This window comes from Paramisgurnus dabryanus, chromosome 14 (assembly GCF_030506205.2).
Source record: "Paramisgurnus dabryanus chromosome 14, PD_genome_1.1, whole genome shotgun sequence".
NCBI lineage: Eukaryota > Metazoa > Chordata > Actinopteri > Cypriniformes > Cobitidae > Paramisgurnus > Paramisgurnus dabryanus.
In genome coordinates, this window is record NC_133350.1 from 16,106,768 (window position 1) to 16,129,267 (window position 22,500).

Below are 22,500 nucleotides of genomic sequence, written 5' to 3' on the forward strand. Positions count from 1 at the left end.
TATGAAATATAAAAAATTATATTTTCCACTAAGTTGACAGTAACTCAAAAAATAGTCTTTCTGTTAATCTTTTAATAGTCAATTCCCCTAAGGGAGCAAATGTTGTTGTGAGCTATTGCTAACTGTTAATGTCTATGACCAAATTCAGGCCTGCAGATATATTTTTAGTGGTGACTTTTTTGCCACAGTCAAATGAGGACCTTTTAAGGGGAAGTCTAACAAACCTTAATGTCTAGATATCATAATAAAGTATTATAGGGACCCACTGGTAAAATAAATGAAAGTATCAGATAATATTTGTGCATGTGTAATCCATGTTAATCATTATTGTACAGCAACAACAAATGTTCACTATTTTAATTTTTTTTAATTATTTAAAGTTGACTGTGGAAATTGTGTAGCCTAATGATTTAAAAATGTCAAAAAAGCTCAATCAATAGCTCTTGCAATACTCTTAAAACATTGTATGGTGGCAACTCATTTTGTACAGTGGCACCATTGGCTCACAGCAAGAAGGTTCCCAGTTTGAGCCTTCACTCTAAAAACAAACGGTGCTATATAGCACCAAAAGTGGTTCTTTGCTCGTAATCCTAGAAGAACCATTTTTAGTGCCATATAGCACCAGTGAAGCACCTGTGTAGAACCATATAGTGCTATGTAGAACTATATGTGGTGCTATATGGCCCCTATTTGGTTCTACACAGGTGCTTCACTGGTGCTATATGGCACTAAAAACGGTTCTTCTATGATTACGAGCAAAGAACCACTTTTGGTCCTATATAGCATCGTTTGTTTTTAGAGTGTTGGGTGGTTCAGGAGGAACTTTGGTGAAGTTCTCCCTGGATTTATTTTGAGTACCCTGGTTTCCTCCCATAGTCCAAACGTGCAAGTTAGGGGGACTGGAGATGCCAAATTGCCCTTCCCCAACTTGTGTATAGATTAACATGGTTCTTACCATTAATATAGGCATATGTACTGAGATGGTGTTAATAAATAAATGAAAACATCTAAACACTTGATCTTTCCCACTTAAGAGATGGAGAATTCATCTGAGCAGTCTCGTTGGGTTTCCCCCAACCTGATCAGTCCTGACCCGTTAGCAAGCTACACAACAGATCCTGGACTGTTGCCATCCGTTGAAGACGATGAGCCTTTCTACTCGAACTCTGAGACTGACTTACTACCATCATATTACTCAACTAGCAGCCAGAGTCGAGCTTCATCATCCTACAGACACAGTCCAGGTGAGATCCTCAGTGTTGTCATTTAAAGATATTTAAGATGAAACAGGTACTTTTGCCCAAAAAGTCAATGCTTAGACAGTGTCACTGCATCAAGATGCTCAAACAAACACAGCAATGATAGTGCCATATTTGCAAAACTTCTCAATGGGATCAAAAATGGCCTCCCTTTAGTTGTGTCTGCACATTAAACAAGCCTGATAATATTGTGGAACACTAAAGTCAAAAATATTTTTTCTCCAATGTTATAGTTCGCCAGGTCTACCCCTCCCCATCAATTCTGGGAAACATCCAATGGCTGGACAATTCTGCGGGTCACTCTCTCAATTCTACCTACAACCCCACATCCACTGTCTGGTCAAGCAGCCCCTTCTCAAAGACCTCTCTTCACCCTCACACCTCCCCACCCATGTATCCTAACAGCACCACCTCCTCTTTCATCTCTCCGAAAGATGGCTTCACCTCTCCGAATCGTGATGGTAAGGAGAGTCCCAGACTTCAGGAGGTCATGAAAGCTGAAAGATTGAGTCCGATGAGTGGAGGTGGGAGCAGCTTTCTCAATCTGACCTCACCTGCCGGAGGAATGTATGGCCATTCTCCGCACATGCTCGGCCCTTATGGATCATACATGGCTACGTCGCCAGATTACAGTTCAGCTGCGCTCTATTCTCCCACTGGACCTTGGATGAACCCGAACTACTCACCCAAACTTCGCAACAAGATGAGACTTTCACCACCAGGTAAAAAACACAACATTTACAACAGTTACATTTTCCGAACACAATTTTGGTTCTACATGTTAATTACATTTCCCATTCACTCTAACAGAGGCACGTGAATGTGTAAACTGTGGAGCAACTGCCACCCCTCTCTGGCGTCGAGATGGAACAGGCCACTACCTCTGCAATGCTTGCGGACTGTACCATAAGATGAATGGCCAGAACAGACCCCTCATAAGGCCAAAAAAGAGACTGGTATGTAAAATTATTACATAAAAACGGTGTTAAGGTACATTCACACGAGGCAGAAGAGTTAATGCTTGACGGGAGGCTTGTCTGAAGCGTGGCCAACGGCCATTCACAGTGGCTGCTACACATGCTCCGGTCTTCCATAAGCGTAATTGGGTGGCTCAGCCTAGGTTATTTGTATAACCTGAAAAATTGAGAAATATCCAACTTCTCCCGTGAGCAACAACAGTGACGCTGCGCCAACGGATCCACAATTCAGTTTGGCAAACCCATGATTTCACCCATTAAAAGTGAATTGGAAGCGTCAACACTTACACCCCGTGTGAATGTACAGTTATAGGGATTGTTTACCCCAAAATGAAAATAATGTCATCATTCAGTCACCTTCATGTTGTTCTAAACCTGTATAAGTTTCTTTCTTTAAAATAAGATGTTTTGATAAATTATGGTAATCACAGGGTAGATGACATCCTTTGACTTTCATAGTACACTGTAAAAAGTCATTGTTGCACTTACATTTTGCAGTTTAATCAACTTGAATTTACAATTCAACTTTCTTGACTAGTTGTTATAAGTTATAAAAAGAAGTTAAATAACTTAAGCTAATTCAACTTTATTTTTATAATTTATAGCAAATCCTCACTAGTCAAGAACATTTCAATTAATTATAAATTCATGTTAAGTGCAACAAGGAATTTTTTACAGCTAGGGAAGAAAAATACTATGGAAGTAAATGGGTCCCTTCCACTGAGAGTGTGTGATTACCATCATTTATCAAGTTTTTTTTTTTTTTTTTTGCGGTAAACAGAAGAAACTCATACATGTTTAGGGTGAGTAAATGGTGACAGAATTTTTATTTTTGGGTAAACTATCCCTTTAAATAATAAATGGATGATTTTATAATATACCATTAAGATATTTTTTGCCATTCAACATTTAAGCTAATTATTAAGATCATTCAATTATTAATAAAATATTTGCGAGAAATCAATGACCTTTTAATTTAATATAGGGGTGTCAAAAGATTAATCGTGATTAATCGCATACAAAATAAAAGTTTGTTTTTGCATAATATATGTGTGCGTACTGTGTGAAATATAATTTTGCATATATAAATACAAAAACATGCATGTATGTACATAAGAAACATTTACATGTGTGTGTTTATATATATGAATAATATATATAATTATATACATATATATATATATATACATATATATATATATATATATATATATATATATATATATATATACATTACAAATTATACATAAATAAAAATTTTCTTAAATTTATACATGTATGTGTGTATTTATATATAATAATTACACACAATAAACACACAAATATATTATGCAGTTATAAACCTTTATTTTGTATGCAATTAATCGCAAATAATCTTTTGACAGCCCTAATTTAATAGTACAGTATGTTAACATACAAGTATATTTTGTATTGCATTTACCTTCTTAGCATTTATTTAACTATTAGGCAACATTATATTTATTTTTTTTTTAAGTTCAATCGTAAAAGAATTTTGGACATTAATGATGGTTCTACTATTATACAAACGATGGTTACCACAAGTTAACCATGGATTTGCTACAGTAACCATACCGATACAATGTTTTTTTTTTTTTGTAGTAAATATGGTAATCAGTATGCCATGGTTACTGCACATTCACTATAACCGTGAAACATATATTTACTATAAACTTTACATTCACAGATCGTAAGCAAACGTGCTGGAACACAATGTGCCAACTGTCACACAAGCACTACAACATTATGGAGACGCAATGCCAACGGTGAGCCTGTCTGTAACGCCTGTGGCCTCTACTTCAAACTGCACAATGTGAGTACATATTTATATTTGTTGCATTCAGAAGGGTTAAACCTTTCAAAATAAGTAGCCTACAGTATAACTAATATAATCTCCGTCTCATCCTTTTGCAGGTTAACAGGCCTTTAACTATGAAGAAGGATGGCATACAAACACGCAATCGCAAAGTGTCCAACAGAAATAAGAAGGGCAAAAAAAGTGGAGCTTCAGATGTTTACTCTGATATGTCACACATTGCCCCACCTGATGAGCACGGAGGACACTATTCTCTAAACCCAGGACCCCTTTTGTCTTACAGCCACACCCCTCATTTACTGGCCCCCTCCACCCTTCACTCCTCCCAGAGTTTGTCCTACACCCACCACCCAAATTCTGGAATGGTGCCTACATTAGTGTGAGAGAGACGGCTATTGGACTACTATAATGGAGGCATGTACATTACACTGTACATTTAGTATTGTAAATAACACACACTGCTTGCATAAACTGATGTATTTTAACAATGGCAGTTTAATAGCTTGTAGTGCATAGTGCAGTTTAAATGGTGAACGGGAATAAGTCGAAACTGTTTGCATTTATCAATTACATTTCAAAACAAATGTGAATATTTATGATTATAACGCTTGCTGTAATATTGTCTTTTGATACATTCAATAAATGTGTCTTAATAACTTTTAATACGTTTTTGCATAATGAATACTAACAATTTCCAAGCTTTTTCACGACACTGATTTGGATTCAGTTTTTGAGATGTATAATGATACAGAAACAATGTTAAGTTATATGAAGGCATTTACAAAGGTCTGATACAAAACGTGTCCTATTTTAGACTGGTAATGGTATTTAAATTTTCTGAACCGTTTTAGACCTTGTGGTTGGGAGCTCACTATTTTAACCTAAGGTCACGTTGGTCACACAATAACAGTGTCATTGTCCATTCATCCTTTGGCTTTGACAAATGATCTGCGTTTGAAGCATGAACATGCAAATCAAACACTTTTCATAAAGCTGCAAAACACTTCACTAAAGTTCCATACGTGCCAGATCCTAAATTTAACTCACACGGAAAACACTGTTATATCTGTGTACATAACACAGCCCCGCCCTATGCACGGATGCTGGCAAAATAGCACCTGCACTATAGCCTCACAAAGATCAGTTGTGCAAAAATAACTATTGGTAATAATTGAAACATAGAAAAAGTAGCAGAGAGATTTTAAGGGACCTTAAAACGGTTTAGTCACTTTCAATATTGCAAGCTGACGGGGTTCAGCCAATTCAGTTTGTACTGCTGTGAAAGTGATATCTTATCATGCTGACAGCATTCTCACCACCGAATCCTCCTCCACAGCATCGTGTGAAATCACATTTGTTGTCCTTTACGAAAGTATATTAAACAGCTGCAATTTCTGTTCCTTAAAATAAATAGCATACTTCTTGGAGGACTTTCAGAAATACATGATTATTTGCATATTATTTTGTACACTGGCCATATATCCTTGCATGATTGATTTTAAGTCATGTGCAAAAGCAAATGACTTCTTACAAGAAATCATGAACATCTGGGGACGCCACCCTAATCCTAACAACTGGCTGAGTTATAAATCAGAAAGGATGCAACTACTTAGAATTTTTACACCCGTCTTGTTTGCAAAGTCATCCACATACAGAGAAAAATACTTGCACACTCAAAAACTCCTTTGATAACATTAACAGCTTGTGTCTCTCTATTGAATAAATGCATAAACACTAGATAAACTGTCAGACATTAAGTACACTGTCGGAAAAAAGGTCAACAAATGGTCCCAAGCTGTCACTGGTGCAGTATCCTTTAGAAAGGTCCTAAAATGTACCATTTCGGTACAGATTTCAGGTACTAATAAAGCCACTTTGGTACCACTTTTGAGTGCAAAGTAGGGATGCTTAACGATTAATCGTGATTAATCATTAGCAGAATAAAAGTTTTTGTTTACATCAAATGTGTGTGAACTGTGTATAATAACTTTGTATAAATAAATGTACACACATGCATGTATATGTTTTAGAAATGTTTACATGTGTATATACATTTGTATATTTATGTATAATTTATATTATATATAAATATAAATACTTAATATATAAAAACATTTTTCTTAAAATTATACATGAATGTGTTCATATTTATATATATATATACATATTTATTATACACAGTTTACACACATATGTGATGTAAACAAAAACTTTTATTCTGCTAACGATTAATCGCGATTAATTGTTTAGCAACCCTAGTGCAAAGACGTACTTTTTAAAGGGGTACCACCCCAGTGACAGCTAGGTGACTTATTATTACCTCAAATACACATATCTGTACCTAAATGGTACATTTTAGGACCATTTTAAAGGATATTGCACCAGTGACAGCTTGGGACAATTTTTTATCATATGTTTAGGACAGTGTGACAGGTGCAAATGTGCAATGTTTCCCAGTGCACTGTAAATAGTCGATCTCTCTTATCTTGCCTTTTCATAAACAGTTTGCACTTGTTTTAGATTATAAAACCATAAAAAGTGAAGTTTAATATATGGGTTGTTCTTAAAGGATGTCGAAACTTTGAACTAACAGACTCTGAGTGGCAGGTGGGTATTTATTTTTTCTATTTTGTCCTTGCTGTGTTTATCTGTTTGGACGGCCAACTATATATTAGGGAAATGGCGACAAATGACTGCAAGAGATTAGCAACCACAGGATCAAATTTAAAATGTCATCCGTTAAAAGTTCTGCCACAGTTTCTCCTCCCCGTCAAATACTTGCTAGCATGTTAAAACATTCACTACCACATCTATAACCAAGAGTCTACCAAGTGTATTGTACAACCTTGCAACATGCAGGACAAGGTTAAATTTAAGACCAACTGCAACATATGGGCACCCATGCATTTAAATGTTAAGTTGAGTGATCATATTTGTCATGGATGCAATGGCATAACATGCAAAACTGGTGGGTTACTCCATATCAAAGCATACTAATTCACTAAAAAACAAGTGAAAACCAAGCTAAAGTCGGTAGTTATTTCTACACAATGTGAAGTTTTTATTCACATTCTGTAAAAACATAAACTTGATATCTTTAATATTAAGTAACATTATGTGAAGGATCGAAATTAAAGTGAATTCAATTATTAAAAACAAACTTCAACGCTCCAAATCTCAGACGATGATACTTTAATCTGTACTGATAGGTCACAATTATGTACATCTATCTCTTTAACTGTTATTTTGGCTTATGTGACTATCAAAATGTTTTAGGGCTTTAGCTGACTTAGCATAGATGGAAATGATATGATGCATGTCACAGCCTTTTCTGTAAAATGATTTTCATTTATTAATGCAGATTACACAGTGACCTCTAAGGGCAGCAAGGTGTCATTACAGTGAAGTCAGGACTGTTTAACTGTCAAATCCAAATTTTCCAGACAGGCCTAATGACTTTGTGAAAGATGTTTATTAGCTGAGATTTAACTGAAATCATTATCATTACTTAATTACCTTTGTGTTTAGTAAAGACATCAAGTGCAGTGAACATCACGACTATTCAAACACCTGTTTCACATTGTAAGGAAATAGCAGCCTGCATATTGTAATAAAAAAAACTTCTCGAACACACTAAAGACAGATTCTACAAAAAAAAAAAAAAAACTATAAATCAGATTATAGGGTGTAAATCCATTTTACTAGACACAATAAAAAAACAGACATTAAACAAAAAACATCCAAGCACTTGTAATTGTAAATTACACTGTCCTTTTTATTTGATCAGGAAAACAATAGACCTATCAATTTTGTTACAATTTTAACAGGTGTGATTAAATACAGAGAACAGTATACAAAAAAGAAATCACAAGGGACTATGGATCGTTGAGAAAAAAAATCATACAGTATATTAGTTTTTCCACTCTCCAACAGCAGAATTGTTTGAGAGTAAACAGTACTTTGAGTTAAAAGTGTGTAACTCTTCTGGTTTTACACAAGTTCATATCATAAATGCTTAATGTCAACCATATGTGAGGTAAGGGCTCTGACCTACGGGGCATTGAGTTAAAAGAGCAGGGAACATTACCACAAGCCATCATCTACCAAGCAACCCAACCTTTTTTCCCTTTACTTCAAACTGTCCTGCTGGTCTAAAGCGGGTCTCTTCAGAAGACATGCTGCCTGACCAGGCCGCCTCTTCAGGACTGGAACCATCTAGACTTTTGGCCGCAACTCTGGGAGAACTTCGGCTCCCCCCCGCACCTCTTTCGTAACGGAATCGGTCTCGCAGCAACGTCCCTTTCGCTTGGGATCCAACTGCTGAAGGTCTTAACGCTGTAGCTTGTTGATTCACTTCAATGTTTTCATTGGGAATTTCTTCTAAGTCTGATTCACTGTCAGAATCAATAGCGATAGGTTCTGAGGATGACCCAGGGCATGGCTTGAAGGCACAGTTGCTTTGACTACTTTGTCCAGTGTTTAGAGTCTCAAACTGAATAGCTCTCGAACCATCCTTTGCGCGGAAGCCAACAGGAGCCTTCAGTCGGAATTTCGAGGTCTTTGACAATCCGCATTTTTCATCGTCGTTGACTTTGAACAGCCAACTTGCGTCGAAGTTCATTTCATGCTTGAGCTGGCTCACTGCCCGCATGTTAAAGCCTAGTAACACAACAGGCTTGCGGGTCATGAAATCCCGGTCACACGATCGCCTCTGGTTGGCAAAATGGCTCGAGACGTCCGACTTCCATAACCAGAGGCTTGCAGCAAGTTTCTCGATTTCCCGCTGGGAAGGGTAAGGATGCAGATTAAAATACGCTGTAAGGAATGCTTTCCGTGCTTCGTAAGGCTCGTCGCCGTGACCTTTAGGATCCAAGGCCAACACTACAGGCTCTTCTGGCTTCTCGACAAAATCGGTTGAGTAGTATCTAGACTGGTCAACCATTTTCCTCCTCTTGGGGTCAGATGCATCTGGGGTAACCAACTCACGCTTGAGAGACCCAGCTCCAGGCGAGCGCAGTGCAGTTGGGATTGACTTGCTGCAATGACCTTTCGGTGTCTGGCAAACACCTCGACAGTGCACCAAATGAAGTGTGATTGTGGAAGCAGTCATGTTGCTAGTGTACACACCCAGGCAGTGGATGCATTTGTAGGTCAGCTTTTTCTCTACGGGGTGCAGTGTTTGGAGCACCTGATGGGAGTCTCTTAAATGATGGGAGAGGGCATCCGAAATTGGACCTTTGAGAATAGTGAAACATAGAGGACACAGTGTTTTACCAACCTCTTTCTTCTGTGTCACTGAAGACTGGGACACGTTTCGGACTACAGGATCACTCTGGGTCTCCGTCACCTTGGCGAAGCTCTTAAAGGCCTTGGCCATGGTGCTGTTTTGTGGCTGAGCAGCTGAAGATGCTTCAGGTGTCTCCTTCATGTTATAGGTGGTCACAATAAGCTGAACATTCTTTGGAGTTCCTTGCTGAAGCGTGAGATCAAACATGAGAGGAGAGCCGGTGGGTGGATCACCAGGATCATTAGGATGCGCCAGCCGCTTATGTGCTACAATTTTCTCAACTTCATGAAACGTGAAATGACACTGCGGGCACGACAACCCATGCACGAGCATATGGTTCAACAAAGAGTCGCTGGGTAGGTAGCGGTTGCAATATAGACACTTGCTAGTGAAGTTGTGGATCTTCATGATATATTTAGCCATGGCTCTCACCTTTTCTGCCTGATGCTCTTTTTCAAAGTGAGCACTGTAAGCATTCTCGGGAAAGAGTTCATTGCAGATGGTGCAAATTTTCCACTTTTGCGTCTGTGAGGTGTTTAGAGCGCTGGCTGCAGCTTTTTTGGCCTGCAATGAGGTCAAAGTGGCAGTAGCAGCATGTCCCGGCGAAGAGAGAGGTTGGTTCTTCAGTGAGGCGGAGAAAGAAGCGGGCTGAGCGTTAAGATGTGTCGAACCGTGGACTCCAAAGCCACCCAGGTGTTTTCCTGTGTGGGACTGGGAGACCGCACCTGACACAAAAGCTTTATCGGGTAGTGTAATGCGTACTTGTTGACCAGACACAGAGTTGCCTGCAACGGCGGTTTGCTTGAAATGGTTGCCTACAGGTAACCCCATCATTTTGGCCATATTAAAACGATTCATTTGAGGTGCCTGAGGACGCACACCCGGAGCCATTGCAACACCCCTCTGAATTATATTCGCCTGGAGCCTTGGCACTATGACGTTGGTGTGTCCAATCATAGCGGTGACTTGATGGCCAATGCGCTCATGAAACTCGATAACGTGCTGCACCAGTGCTTCATATGAACGAGGTGTGAAGTGGCAGCTCTTGCAGTGGATCCCATGACTGTTGCCAGGCGCCTCTACGCTATTTTCCTGCTTCTCCGAGTTTTTGCCGAGATAAGGTGTAGCCACGTGCTGAAAGTGTTCCCTGTAGATGTGCCTGCGCACCACGTTGTACAGTCTATCCCGATAGGTGCACTTCTTGCAGTAGTACACCGGTAGCTCCTTACGATCGCCCAGCAAGGACTTATCTACCCGCATGCTGTCCCGAACACCCATTTGGGCTCCATGAGGGCCAGCGGTACCCTGTCGCACCAAATTGTTAGGCATGTGGAAGAGCCTGACGTGGGTTTCCAAAGTCCTCTTGTTCCCACTGTACGTGCAATAGGAGCAATTAAGAAGGATTCGGCTCTCAAAGTCTTCTCTGTGAACATTGCGGAAGTGGTTTTTGTAGGCAGAGAAGTACTTGGAGGCAAATGGGCATTCCGAGCAGCAAAACTGCTTCGTTCTGTAGTCCTGCAACACATGAGAAACAAAACAGAATTTAAAGAGGTTTGTTTCTATGCAAAACACTAATTTGGACTTCTGTTGCAGAGGTTGTGGCAGACATACCTGTGACTTTGTCCAGGATGGATCCCAGAGACAAACATCAAGACTTACTTGGTTTGCGTCACACTCACTGGGGTCAAACTCTTTGAAGTCCTGCAATTGAACAACACTGATGAAGTCTTAAGTATACATGTTAATGGAATAGATGCGAGTGTTCAAAGAGATGACAAATAAATTTAACTTGAAGGGAAATTCAAGGTGCAAATGAAATTTTACCTCTACATGCTCTTTGCAGTAATCGAGGCCAACATCACACAGCAATCTCTTGACTTTTTTCCTGGCCTTCCTCAGCCGAGTAAGATTATTCACTGGAAGCTGAAACATCTTGTCTACATGTTAAAACACAAAAATTTGTTTTTAATCATTAAGGATCACTTGTGTTTTTGTTAATTGGGAAGTATATAAACATAAAACACACACACAAAAAAAAATGTGTGATGAAGCAAATGAATTGTATGTGACTCATGGTCTATTTTATTAAAGGAAATTGGGCTTAATTTTAAATGGGTCACAGACCTCCCATGTGAAAAAAGTACACTGAAAAAATACCCTACTTAAGTACACCTAGTAAATGTACTATTACCAATTTTGCACTTAATACACAAATAAATAGTTTTTAGAAAAAAAGCATACTTTTATCAAGTCAATATTTTGTAGTGTATAACTTTTTACACAATAAATAATTACTACAAATCTACTTGCTGGTATTTAAGCGTATTCAAGTAGCAACTTTATTTTTTGCATGTGTTGTGAACAATAATATATTGTGGCCAGTAAATTTAGTATGCAGACGAGTGTGCACTGTTTAAATAAAATAAATTATTTACAACCTGTTAGACAAAAGAGATGCTATTCTTTGAGGTATGAACCGTTTTAGTCATAGGACCATTACTATGCCATCCCCAACATAAGTTACAAATAAACAATATGAATGTGGGTGCAGCAGCATCATCATTGTACAAAGAAAGGACTTGATCATTTCTACACAGACCACTTCACTAAAAACTTATTTTAAAATTAATCAAGCATTTAAACGGCAAACCCCTGTGAATGGGACATCTGCTCGTATGAAAGCTACTTAGTGCAGCCCCAGTAGACAATACAGGCCACAGCAGGCCTTTATTACTATTGATGGGCTCAGAAAAATAACACACGATTTATTTATTTTGACTGGTTTTACTGGCGTTTTCTTGAACGGCACATCACAGCTTGGCAACGAAAGAAAAAACCGATACCATATGAACTACGTGCAAACTGTTTAGAGAGAATCCAAAATCTTTGATCCATGCAGATACTCGGTTAGCACGCTAGCTTAGCCACGGGATGTCTGATGTACACACTGAACTCCGCACAAAAGCACCGAGTGCCAAATGGAAAAACACATAGTTTGTAATGCCACGCTACCTGCTTGTCCTCACGGTCTCGCATGTAATTTCCTTAAAGCGTTTAGGTTGAATTTGTCGTCGGGTAGGACAGAAGCGACTCTGGCGGTTTATTCGGCCCGGGCAGATGCTGCAGTTGTCCTTCGCGCCGCTGCTGCCGCCGGTGGATCTCGGCAACACATCCTGAGAATCCGCACCATGTGTCATCAAACTGGATTTTTAAAGGTAACAAAGATGCTTATAGCAACCCCATAGACGTGTTCTTCAAATGCACGGTTTGAATAACCGGCTTTGTGACTGATATACTATTACGGGACAGAGAAAAGAGTTTTTCTCTTCGAGACCGTTCCAAATACCAGCCCAGCCTGTTCAAAATGGCGAACGGTTCCAGGCGGAAGTGACATATTGTGTGAAGTTATAAAGGGACCATTCTTATGTCTGAGGGGCTACAGGATTTTCTTCAAAGAAAAGACCGTGCAAGTAAGTTTAAGTCGTTAAATAATAGCAAAATGTTGAATTGTTTATGTTTGAGAAAGAAATTGGTGGGTAGGCCTAATTAAATGGTTTAACAACAATTGATTGAGCAATCAGTACAGACACATGTCAAAATACAATGGACTGGTGGGTGTAAAGTTGTGGTCACGGTTATTTAAGTGAATCTGAATAAAAGACTGTAAAGAAGACATAAGGTTAGATCCATATCTTTATTTTGTAATTCTCACAACCCTTTTGAATGATAAAATGTCACATTTGAAGGGAGGGGGGGTGTTACATCATGTTATAAGTACAGTATTACACTTTGATTTATTATACATAACACATCTATAACATCAGTCTGTTGCACATCATTTGTAGTATTGTGCTGTTATTACATTAACTTGTCAGTGGTTCCATCACTTCCAAAGTAACAACACGAGGTCCAGTCATCACCAACTTTGACAGTGCGCGGTAGTCCAGGTGAAGCACACTGCATCCGTTCACTCGGCACACAAATTGGCGTACCTAAACCAGACGTTATTGGAAACCAGTTTATGGATTCTAGGCATAAGACAATTGATTCATACATTTTATTATGATCACCTTAACTCCAGCTGCTGCAGCGGGGCTTCCAGGATCCACAGCCTGAACATAACATGGTGATTTTCCTCGTACTACAAAGCCCCAGCCTAGGGCATCTCCGAGGATCTGTAATTATAAAACTCTCATAAACCGACTGCGGTTCAAGGTTTTTCTGTCATGGCCAACTAAGCACAATTTATTCAGGACTTACTGTCAGAACTTTTTTTCCATAAGGAGCACCTGAAGATAACAGCTCCTCGCAGGTTACAGGTCTTTTTAGCACTGCCAATAACGATAATAAACATGCAGTTACTGCACAGAACTTGATCACTGGTAGATTAAGTGCTTATTAAAGGATTAGTCCATTTTCTTTGAAAAAAATCCAGATAATTTACTCACCACCATGTCATCCAAAATGTTGATGTCTTTCTTTGTTCAGTCGAGAAGAAATTATGTTTTTTGAGGAAAACATTCTAGGATTTTTCTCATTTTAATGGACTTTAATGGACCCCAATACTTAACAGTTTTAATGCAGTTTAAAATTGCAGTTCACGGATGATGAATGTGAAACTACGCCCCAGTGTTTACAAGTGTGGAGAAAGAGGACTCTCTGACGTAGTTGTATGTCGAATGATACTAATAAATGTCTTTGTGTCAGTTTATTGTTCAAAGTGGTCCACAAATGTGCGTTTCATATATGTAACACTTGACTTTCCGACGTAATTACGCAAGTACATGAGGTCGCGCTGGCTGGTCACACAGCCAGAGGAAGACGAGAAGTTGTGGATTAAAAGTGCATATTTTTTTAATTTTCTTGCCAAAAATGACAATCGTTTCGCTAGATAAGACCCTTATGCCTCGTTTGGGATCGTTTAGAGTCCTTTAAAACTGCGTTGAAACTGCAATTTTAAACTGCGTTAAAACTGTTAAGTATTGGGGTCTATTAAAGTCCATTAAAATTAGAAAAATCCTGGAATGTTTTCCTCAAAAAACATAATTTCTTCTTGACTGAACAAAGAAAGACATTAACATTTTGGATGACATGGTGGTGAGAAAATTATCTGGATTTTTCTTTTTAAGAAAATGGACTACTCCTTTAACATTACTCAACCCTTTAAGTCTTCTAAAGAGAGCAAATGCACTTTAATAACCTGATTTAGGATTGCATTGTACTGCAAAGGCGTTGGAAAGGGAAGAAGTGATGGGGTATCCATCTGAACTGTGCAGATGGTGGGCCAGACTTCCACGTCGTCCATTTGTAGACACATTTAAATCATCATTAGTAGACAGGACTGAAAGAAATGTGAAATTAATTATTTAAATATTTTTTCCTATGAAAGTCAGTGAGTGCCGTTAGCTGTGTGGTTACCATTATTTATCAAAATATTTTCTTTTGTATTTATTTAGCAGATGAGCAGGTTTAAAACAACATGAGGATGAGTAAATGAAGAATTGCCTGACATTTTATCTTGTAAATTAGCATTTTTTAAGCATTTTTTTATGTTTAGGTTCAGTAATTTCACTTTAGTTGCAATTAAAAGGTTATTAGTGAGTAATTACAATGCCCTATTTTCACAAATGTCGCTTTAGTTTTTGCAACATAAGTGCTTGAAATCTTTTTTGTTTTTGTTTTTTCACTTTTTTTGGACAAGAGATAGTAAAGAGAGGCAAAATCACTACAAATCCAATTAGAAACGTTGCAAATGATGAAAGTCAGAAATGGTAGAGTTTTGTGTAACACAAAAATTAGGGCGAATGTTATGGGCTAACAGCTTCAGTCTCTATTAATTATTATTGGCTGAAACGTCAAATTGTTGAGGGAAAGGAAATTATATTTTAATTGTATTTCATGTATTGCTCTTTAAGGTTATTGAAGGAGTTTGAAAAATGGGTTGCTAACACAAGTTGCAAGGTTATATGAGCAAGGAAATTGAGTTACTGAGCTCATGATTTTGTAATATCACAGCTGTGCCATTGAGCAAAGCACTTAAGCTTGTATTGCTCCAGTGGGGGTGTCCCTGCAATTAGTGTGCTGAAGATCCTTCGGGATAAAATGGGCAGAACTGTTTACATCATCACAATATCTTCTCAAAGTCTTTATAATTAAGCACAGCACAAAACGTTACTACATTTCTATTTCTGTTAAAAACATTAATGGTGTCAAATACTTGTACATCGATCTGTACCATGGAACCAAAATTAACCTCCTAAGACGAAGCTTTGGTTTGTATTTTTTTTTTCAGACTTCTTGGGGTTAAGAAGAACCAATAAATGTAATAACCAAATATTTTTCTTTGAACATGAAGCCGTATAATTGTCCACGTTTATGTACAATAGGTTCCAGTTACACAGAATTAAGTATTATGGTGCATTATGGTGTATTATGTGTACACTTAGGTCTTAGGAAATTACCATGTCCATAAGCATAGCAGTACTAGGGTTCTTTTAGTAAATGTTACTACCAGATAAAAAGTTACTGTTGCCCTCATATGGTGAGAGTTTGTGTGATGCGAAGGGACTGTCAGCCTGTTCATCTTGATTTTGCTGTGCTGTACATTCAACTTCTTCACTCTCTGTCTCGTGTAACAGTTCGGAGAGACGGCGTCGCCGGCGAAAATTAATGCAGAATTGATAGAGCAGACCACTGTCAAAGAAGTGATGCTTCTGGGAGACTGTGTGGAGTGAAATGGAGTAAGGAAAGCATAGAGAGACAACTGCACAGATAAAGGCTGTTGTTCAATATGTATGCAGGTATGTTTATTGTTAATGATTGTGCATTTACTAGAATATCCAATTGAATTGAATCTGCACATTAGACGACACAATATCAGACTGTATAATGACTAAGTAAACACATAACAGGATGCATGATAAATATTGTTCTCACCATGCTGAATGATACCATTCTCTAGTAAGGCTTGGCAGAGATCTAATCCCTGTCGTCGACTCTCTATTTCACCATTCTGTAGCAGCCAATCAATTAACATGTAACCAGGGAAAGAACGTTCATAAGCCACACCCTTTTCTTGTCTCTCTTGCAAAATTGAAACTTTGCATGCAATAAGACTGTGAGGGACAAAAGAAAAACATGCTGTCATTTTTTTTTTAAATAATGCAGATCAAGCAATGATGTATTAAATGGAGAGTTCACCTAAAGGTGTTACAAACCTGTATACATTTCTTATTTATTTTTATTATAGATATTTATTATAGATATTTTGAAGAATGTTTGTAACCAAGCAGATCTGGGGCTCCATTGACTTCTATAGTAGGAGAAAATAATACTATAGAAGTGAATGGTGCCCCAGATTGGTTTGTTTATTAACATTTTTCATATCTTCCTTTGTATTTAGCAGAACAAAGTAATTTATACAGGTTTGAAACAACTTGGTTGTGAGTAAATAGATGACACAATATTTATTTTCAGTATCCTATACCTTTAAGTTGGACATTTATACAATCAATGTTCTTACTGTTCATATAGTGTTTGTCCACGCATGAATATTTTGACCTCTAAATTAAAAGGAAATGTTCCATCATCCTTTCTGAATCTGTACAAGTATTTGGCATCTTTGAACAAGGGCCACTTATCACACACTACAAAGGAAAGCAAAAACTTGTTGTTATACAGTAGTAAGTTTTATTTCAACTTCAAATAATGGGTTTCTTAATCTTAAATGGGATCATCACTTTCTTATTTCATTTACAGTAAATGATGTTCTACCATGATGTATGATGTCATAGTCCATAAGGTTCTGCATGAGTTGAACAGCGGTCTCTCGATCCGGCACTTCCTTATGAGCAATCAGCCAATCAATTAGCTCTTGAGCCACAAAACAATTCGGATATGTGCGCAAGTGGTGTCTACGGTCTTTAATCAACTTGCTGTCATGCAGTCGCAACCTTTATAACATAGATGCTTGTATCAGTATGGGTGAATAGTTATAATAGGAGGTCTTACAGTTGAAAAGTGATCAGACTGAGTAATTAAACATAAATATAATGTAACTATTTTGTTCTCCTGAGGTTTGGTAATATAACATACCTTAGCTGTTCTCCTGCAATCATGACTTCAGCTTTTTGATGTTTTGTCATTACTGTAGTTTGAATGCTTCCCGGTAGCTCCATGAATGTTCTTTCATGTCTCTGCGTTTGTGTAACCGTTTCCTTTACTCTACTGATGTTCTTGTGTTTACTAAATATCCCATGAACCGAGGCACCCATTCGACAATACTGTGAAATGTTGTGTACACAAATACACTCTCTAATTCCCACGAGAATTTTAAATATTGTTCCAAACCAAGGGTGACTTCATGGTTCTTCAAATGAAACATTGATAACAGTTTAATTAGTTTTTAATTGTTTGAGGTTAAATAGTTAAATCTTGAATAAAACAACACAACACACATACACCACAAACGCTCTCCTAACATGTCAGAAGTTTCACATAGTGGCCACATGGTGTCAGTGAAAGAGTAAAGTTTGCAAATATACTGTAGCATGAGTTTTCATCAGGGTCTTAGTCTGACAGGCCTGGTTTTCATATAAAATAAGTGCTTCTTATTGACTATTATGCAGTATATACTGCACTCTAAAAAAATAGTGCTAAATAGTAGAGCTGGGTATCGATTCAGATGTTCCATATCGATTCGATTTCGATTCTCGGACTGATTTTTGTACTCGATTCAACTCAATGAATATAGATTTAATACAAATACTTTATTTATTAAAAAAAACAGTGAACATAAGTTTACAAGTGGGTAATTAATAAAAAGAAATTAAGAGCCACCAACCTATATATTACACTTTTTTATTTTAGGTACACTTGGGTACATTAATACAGAACCCATCTCTATTTTTCAAATGCATACAATTATGGTAAATACAATGCAATTTTGATGCAAGATGAAAAATGTATGCTGAAAAAAAGTCAAAACAGTCACATTCCTTGATCAAATAGGATCAGGTTATTTCATTAAAAAAAAAAAAAAAAAACGATTTGTAGCCTTTAAGAATTGATTTTTAATCGACCACGTTTAACAAAAAATTATTAATCGGAAAATATATTTATTAATCGGAAAATATATTTTTTTGCCCAGCCCTACTAAATAGCACTAAAAGCTCGTAATCATAGGGGAACCAATTTTAGTGCTTTATAGCACCTGCAAAGGATCTATGAAGAACCAACCACCACCACTATAGCACCAGATATGGTTCTATATAGCACAATATAGTTCAACATAGGTGCTACACAGATACTACATAGGTGCTATATGGCACTCGAAATGGTTCCCCGATGATTACTAGCCAGTGCTCTTTAGCACCGTTTGTTTTTAGAGTGTGCATACTGCTTACTTTGTTTTTTTTAGGTGATAATTTCAAAGTGTGTAGCGTGCAATGAATACATTTAACAGTAATAATCCACATACAGTAATTTCATTCTCAAGTGTCAAAAATTGTCAAAATATGTACCCGAGCTGAGGCAGTACCTTTTAAAAAGGCACTTATACCATTAGGAACGGATATGTATACAATTGGTATCAATACGTAACTTTGACATATGCACCTCTGAGGTACTACTATAAACTCTTTAGGTGCAAAGTTTCCACACATTATTGGGGTACATATTTCGACCGTTATGATAGTGTGCATACTGAAAATATGCACAATGTACTGCGTACTGCATTTGGAGAAATAGTACGCAGTACATCATTCTGAGTATTCCCATAGTCACTTTATACTCGGTACAAACACCTTCCTAACCTCAGCTTGCTTATTATACTTGTGTTAAAAAAACATTATTGAAACATATTGACAAAACAGCAAAAGTTTAAATGTTAATTAGAGGTTTACACAATAATTATTGAAATATCATGGCAGTATTTCTTTATTTATGTTGATAACCCTTACCCAAAAATAACCATTGTACTACATTATTATATTATTAAAGTTCAACTACTTCTTAAGCATATATTTGTACTGTACAGAAAACACAGTATTTTTAAAATAAATTATGGTTTATCTGTATTATATTTCTAATATTTTGTTTTAAAGTAGCCTAATGATAATGTATTAAGTGAAATTTAAGGATATAAAGTTCTGCTAATATAATAATTATAATAATAGTTGTTGTTACTATTAACAGTTATAGAGATAATAGTTTCAGTTGTTTTTCTGGGTGAAATGTGACCAAGACATGATTCACTCAGTGAGGTTGAAGTAGAAAGAGGGCGTTCCCTTTCTGCGCGGCTGCTTTTAAAGCAGCGTGATTTACTATCATTTCAACATACAAGCACTAGTCATCGAGAGATCATCTAAAACCTGAAAACTTTGACTTTTCTTTAAAACACCCGACAGGGACGTTGTCTGAAAGAGTACATCATTGAAAGTTCTTCATCAGCTTGTTTTCACAGTTGTAGAGTCGTGTTTTCAAATGACACCTAAACCACAGCAATAACTGTTTGCTTACTACATCGAAACGAGTGCAGAAATCATGACGGCGGAGCAGCACGGTCTTTTGGAATTGGCAAAACATCAGCTCAATTTGGACTACGGTGACTTCGACATGTCAAGATTTGATGTGAAAAAGGAGACGGCAGTCTTGGGACCGGACCGCGCATTTATCCAACAGTGCAGTGTACACGTACCCGGTTCCGTGTCCACCACACCACTGAGCACCCCGTGCAGCTCGGTGCCTTCATCTCCCAGCTTCAGCCCAAATGGACAGAGAAGCGGTGCTGATGATCTCTACTGGACCCTGAGCACGGGAGCTTACCCACAACACCCGGATCCGCACTGTCTTGAACTAACCCCCGAGGATGTCCGCGAAGCCCTAAGTGCAAATTTCATGCATGGACACCCGGCGCCTCAGATGCATCAACAGCAGCACCAAGCAGATATGGAGGGATACAAGAGTATGGGTCCTTTCCACGGCCACGCGCAAAGCATGCATCAGTATCATCCCCAGCAGTATACTGAACTCCAGAATCCTGACGCGCGCCCGCTTGCGCACGACTTTGAAAAAGTCGACCAGTTCATGCAACATCTCGACTGCTCGTCCCAAGGTGGGACACACCTGCTGAAATCGCATAATGTGCAGCAGCAGAACCACAGACGAAACGAGCGCGGCGTGGAGAGCCGCTTCTCGGACCAGCAGCTTGTGTCAATGTCCGTGCGCGAGCTCAACCGACATCTCCGCGGCATGACCAAGGACGATATTATCCGCCTGAAGCAGAAACGCCGCACGCTGAAAAACCGCGGATACGCACAGTCCTGCAGACACAAACGGGTTCAGCAGAAACACATACTGGAGCACGAGAAAACCAGCCTGGTTACGGAAGTGGAGCAGCTAAAGCACGAACTCAATCGGCTGGTGCGCGAGAGAGACGCGTATAAACTGAAATGCGAGAGGCTTGTTGTGGGAATGAACTGTCAGAATAACGGATCCACCAGTGAAAATGCATCATCCCCTGAATATCTGCGATAATTCAACTTTTATAGCATTTTTGGATGGACATGATATGTACTTAAGACTTTGGAGAGAAAGAGTTTTGATTTTGTCTTTTTAGTAGGCTATTTTATATTTTCCTTGTAGAGAATTTATCTCTGAGATGTCAAGCTGGTTTTGATATTGTATCTTTTATCTTCTGTTTTCACAACACCATCAGTCATCCTAGCTATGCAAATGACATTTGACCCTTTCAGCAATAGATGCATTGTGTTGGTATTATTTGTCTGAATGCCCTATCAGGATAGATCATGTGGCTTTGTTTATCTTTTATTTGTTTTATTATTCAACTATCAGTAATTTTGTTCCCTAAAGACTTCTTTAAAGAGTTAACAGTTGTGATTCACGTTTTGTTACTAGAATAAATTTTTTCAAATAAAGCTGTTTCTCCCTTATCTTTTTCCTCACATAAGTAGTGCTTTCATAAGGCTTAGTACATTCTTAAAAATGTAGGTGCTATAAATGGTTTTTATGCACATCAATACAATATTCAGTCAAAAAACATTCAGTCAAGTTCTTAAAATAACTATTTTTACTTTTTACAAAAAACAAAACGGCTCTGCGGATGTTAAAGTTTCATCATTCAACCAAAAATGTTTCTTCTATGGCAACGTTTAGTACATTTATTTTGTATGAGTAGTAACCCATCAACATAGGCATACTGTCCATGAGTTGTCAACACAGATTGACCTGAACACATGAACTCGAACACACATTTTCACACAAGGGACAAAAGATAATGAGAGGACATTGAAGACCCAGAACACAGGTATGTCTGCTTGCCGCGACCTTTGACCTTGCTTAACGTCTGTTTCCTGAGACAACTGTGTTTCTAATGACTCAAGAGACACAGAGAGAAGCTGCACAGCACTGATTGTACAAAGGTGGAAATATGTTTAGACTTCTGCCCTCTTCTTAAAAGGAAAGTAAAGGCCATTTTTCTGACCTGTTGTTTTATTTCACTTGAAACTAATGGGTGTAAAAATTCGAATGACATTAAAAGATTCCCTGGAATTAAAACCTTTCGATAAAGTCCAGCCCATTATGAGAAACGTCATGGAGCAATATATTAGATGTAACTGATCTACAGATGCTGAATTAATAGCTTAAGAATATTTGTATACTAGTAATTAAAAGATTTAGATGCGTAGATACGCAAACGACAGGCAAATATCACTTTGTTAAATAGGAAGTGCGTAAAGGTTTTACTTTACTCGTATAAAGAAGATCACAAATAGTGGTTGTTATTTTTGGTTTACACAACTCTCATTTTCTCGGGATCCAAACAACATGTGTGGCAAAATGGTCTTTAACCCTTGACCTTGTTGTCAACTGCTCCTTAACAGTTAGTGCAAGATTGACCTCTCTGTATATGACGTACCACCTGTGCAATACAGGGTCACAGGTGCAAAAGCAGTTTTTCACTAAGCAACAGCTTTACAAGCCGTGGTTTCTTGTTGAGGCTGTAGAATAAAAATTGTCATTTAAACAGTAAGCAAGGCGAGCACTGCTTTCAAATGTTATAATAGACGATGCTCAATAAAATCCAGGATCAGAGATTGTTCTGTTAGTTTTGAGGATACATTG

At 37.9% G+C, this 22,500-nt stretch overlaps 4 protein-coding genes and 1 long non-coding RNA gene across 5 annotated transcripts in view; 3 read left to right on the plus strand and 2 right to left on the minus strand.

Annotated features, from left to right (window-relative positions):
- The window catches only part of gata1a (GATA binding protein 1a), a 5,751-nt gene extending 1,042 nt beyond the window's left edge, over positions 1–4,709 (plus strand). The window contains exons 2-6 of the mRNA XM_065242104.2: positions 1,035–1,244; positions 1,493–1,981; positions 2,070–2,215; positions 3,942–4,067; positions 4,169–4,709. Coding sequence (XP_065098176.1) covers positions 1,035–1,244; positions 1,493–1,981; positions 2,070–2,215; positions 3,942–4,067; positions 4,169–4,453 — 1,256 coding nt within the window. The 3' untranslated portion in view covers positions 4,454–4,709. The remainder of the gene's footprint in view (positions 1–1,034; positions 1,245–1,492; positions 1,982–2,069; positions 2,216–3,941; positions 4,068–4,168) is intronic.
- Positions 4,710–7,523: 2,814 nt separating this feature from the next.
- Positions 7,524–12,718, minus strand: adnpa (activity-dependent neuroprotector homeobox a). Its single transcript, XM_065241259.1, has 4 exons — positions 12,370–12,718; positions 11,182–11,294; positions 10,969–11,058; positions 7,524–10,872 (listed from the first exon to the last, which is right to left on the minus strand). The coding sequence occupies exons 2-4, from the start codon at positions 11,287–11,289 to the stop codon at positions 8,167–8,169; spliced, it is 2,904 nt and encodes a 967-aa protein (XP_065097331.1). The 5' UTR covers positions 11,290–11,294; positions 12,370–12,718; the 3' UTR covers positions 7,524–8,166.
- A 1-nt stretch (position 12,719) lies between these two features.
- The window catches only part of LOC135718903 (uncharacterized), a 21,567-nt gene continuing 11,786 nt past the window's right edge, over positions 12,720–22,500 (plus strand). Inside the window, exons 1-2 of the long non-coding RNA XR_010520929.1 lie at positions 12,720–12,827; positions 15,996–16,157. This is a non-coding gene — a long non-coding RNA (uncharacterized lncRNA). The remainder of the gene's footprint in view (positions 12,828–15,995; positions 16,158–22,500) is intronic.
- On the minus strand, positions 13,102–19,522 carry LOC135718901 (DEP domain-containing mTOR-interacting protein). Its single transcript, XM_065241260.1, has 9 exons — positions 17,452–19,522; positions 17,131–17,309; positions 16,880–17,003; positions 16,294–16,472; positions 15,869–16,078; positions 14,558–14,698; positions 13,618–13,688; positions 13,428–13,532; positions 13,102–13,349 (listed from the first exon to the last, which is right to left on the minus strand). Exons 1-9 carry the CDS (start codon positions 17,628–17,630, stop codon positions 13,221–13,223), a joined length of 1,317 nt encoding a protein of 438 aa, XP_065097332.1. The 5' UTR covers positions 17,631–19,522; the 3' UTR covers positions 13,102–13,220.
- mafbb (v-maf avian musculoaponeurotic fibrosarcoma oncogene homolog Bb) lies at positions 19,698–21,308 on the plus strand. The gene has a single exon (XM_065241261.2). It carries the CDS (start codon positions 19,900–19,902, stop codon positions 20,890–20,892), a length of 993 nt encoding a protein of 330 aa, XP_065097333.1. The 5' UTR covers positions 19,698–19,899; the 3' UTR covers positions 20,893–21,308.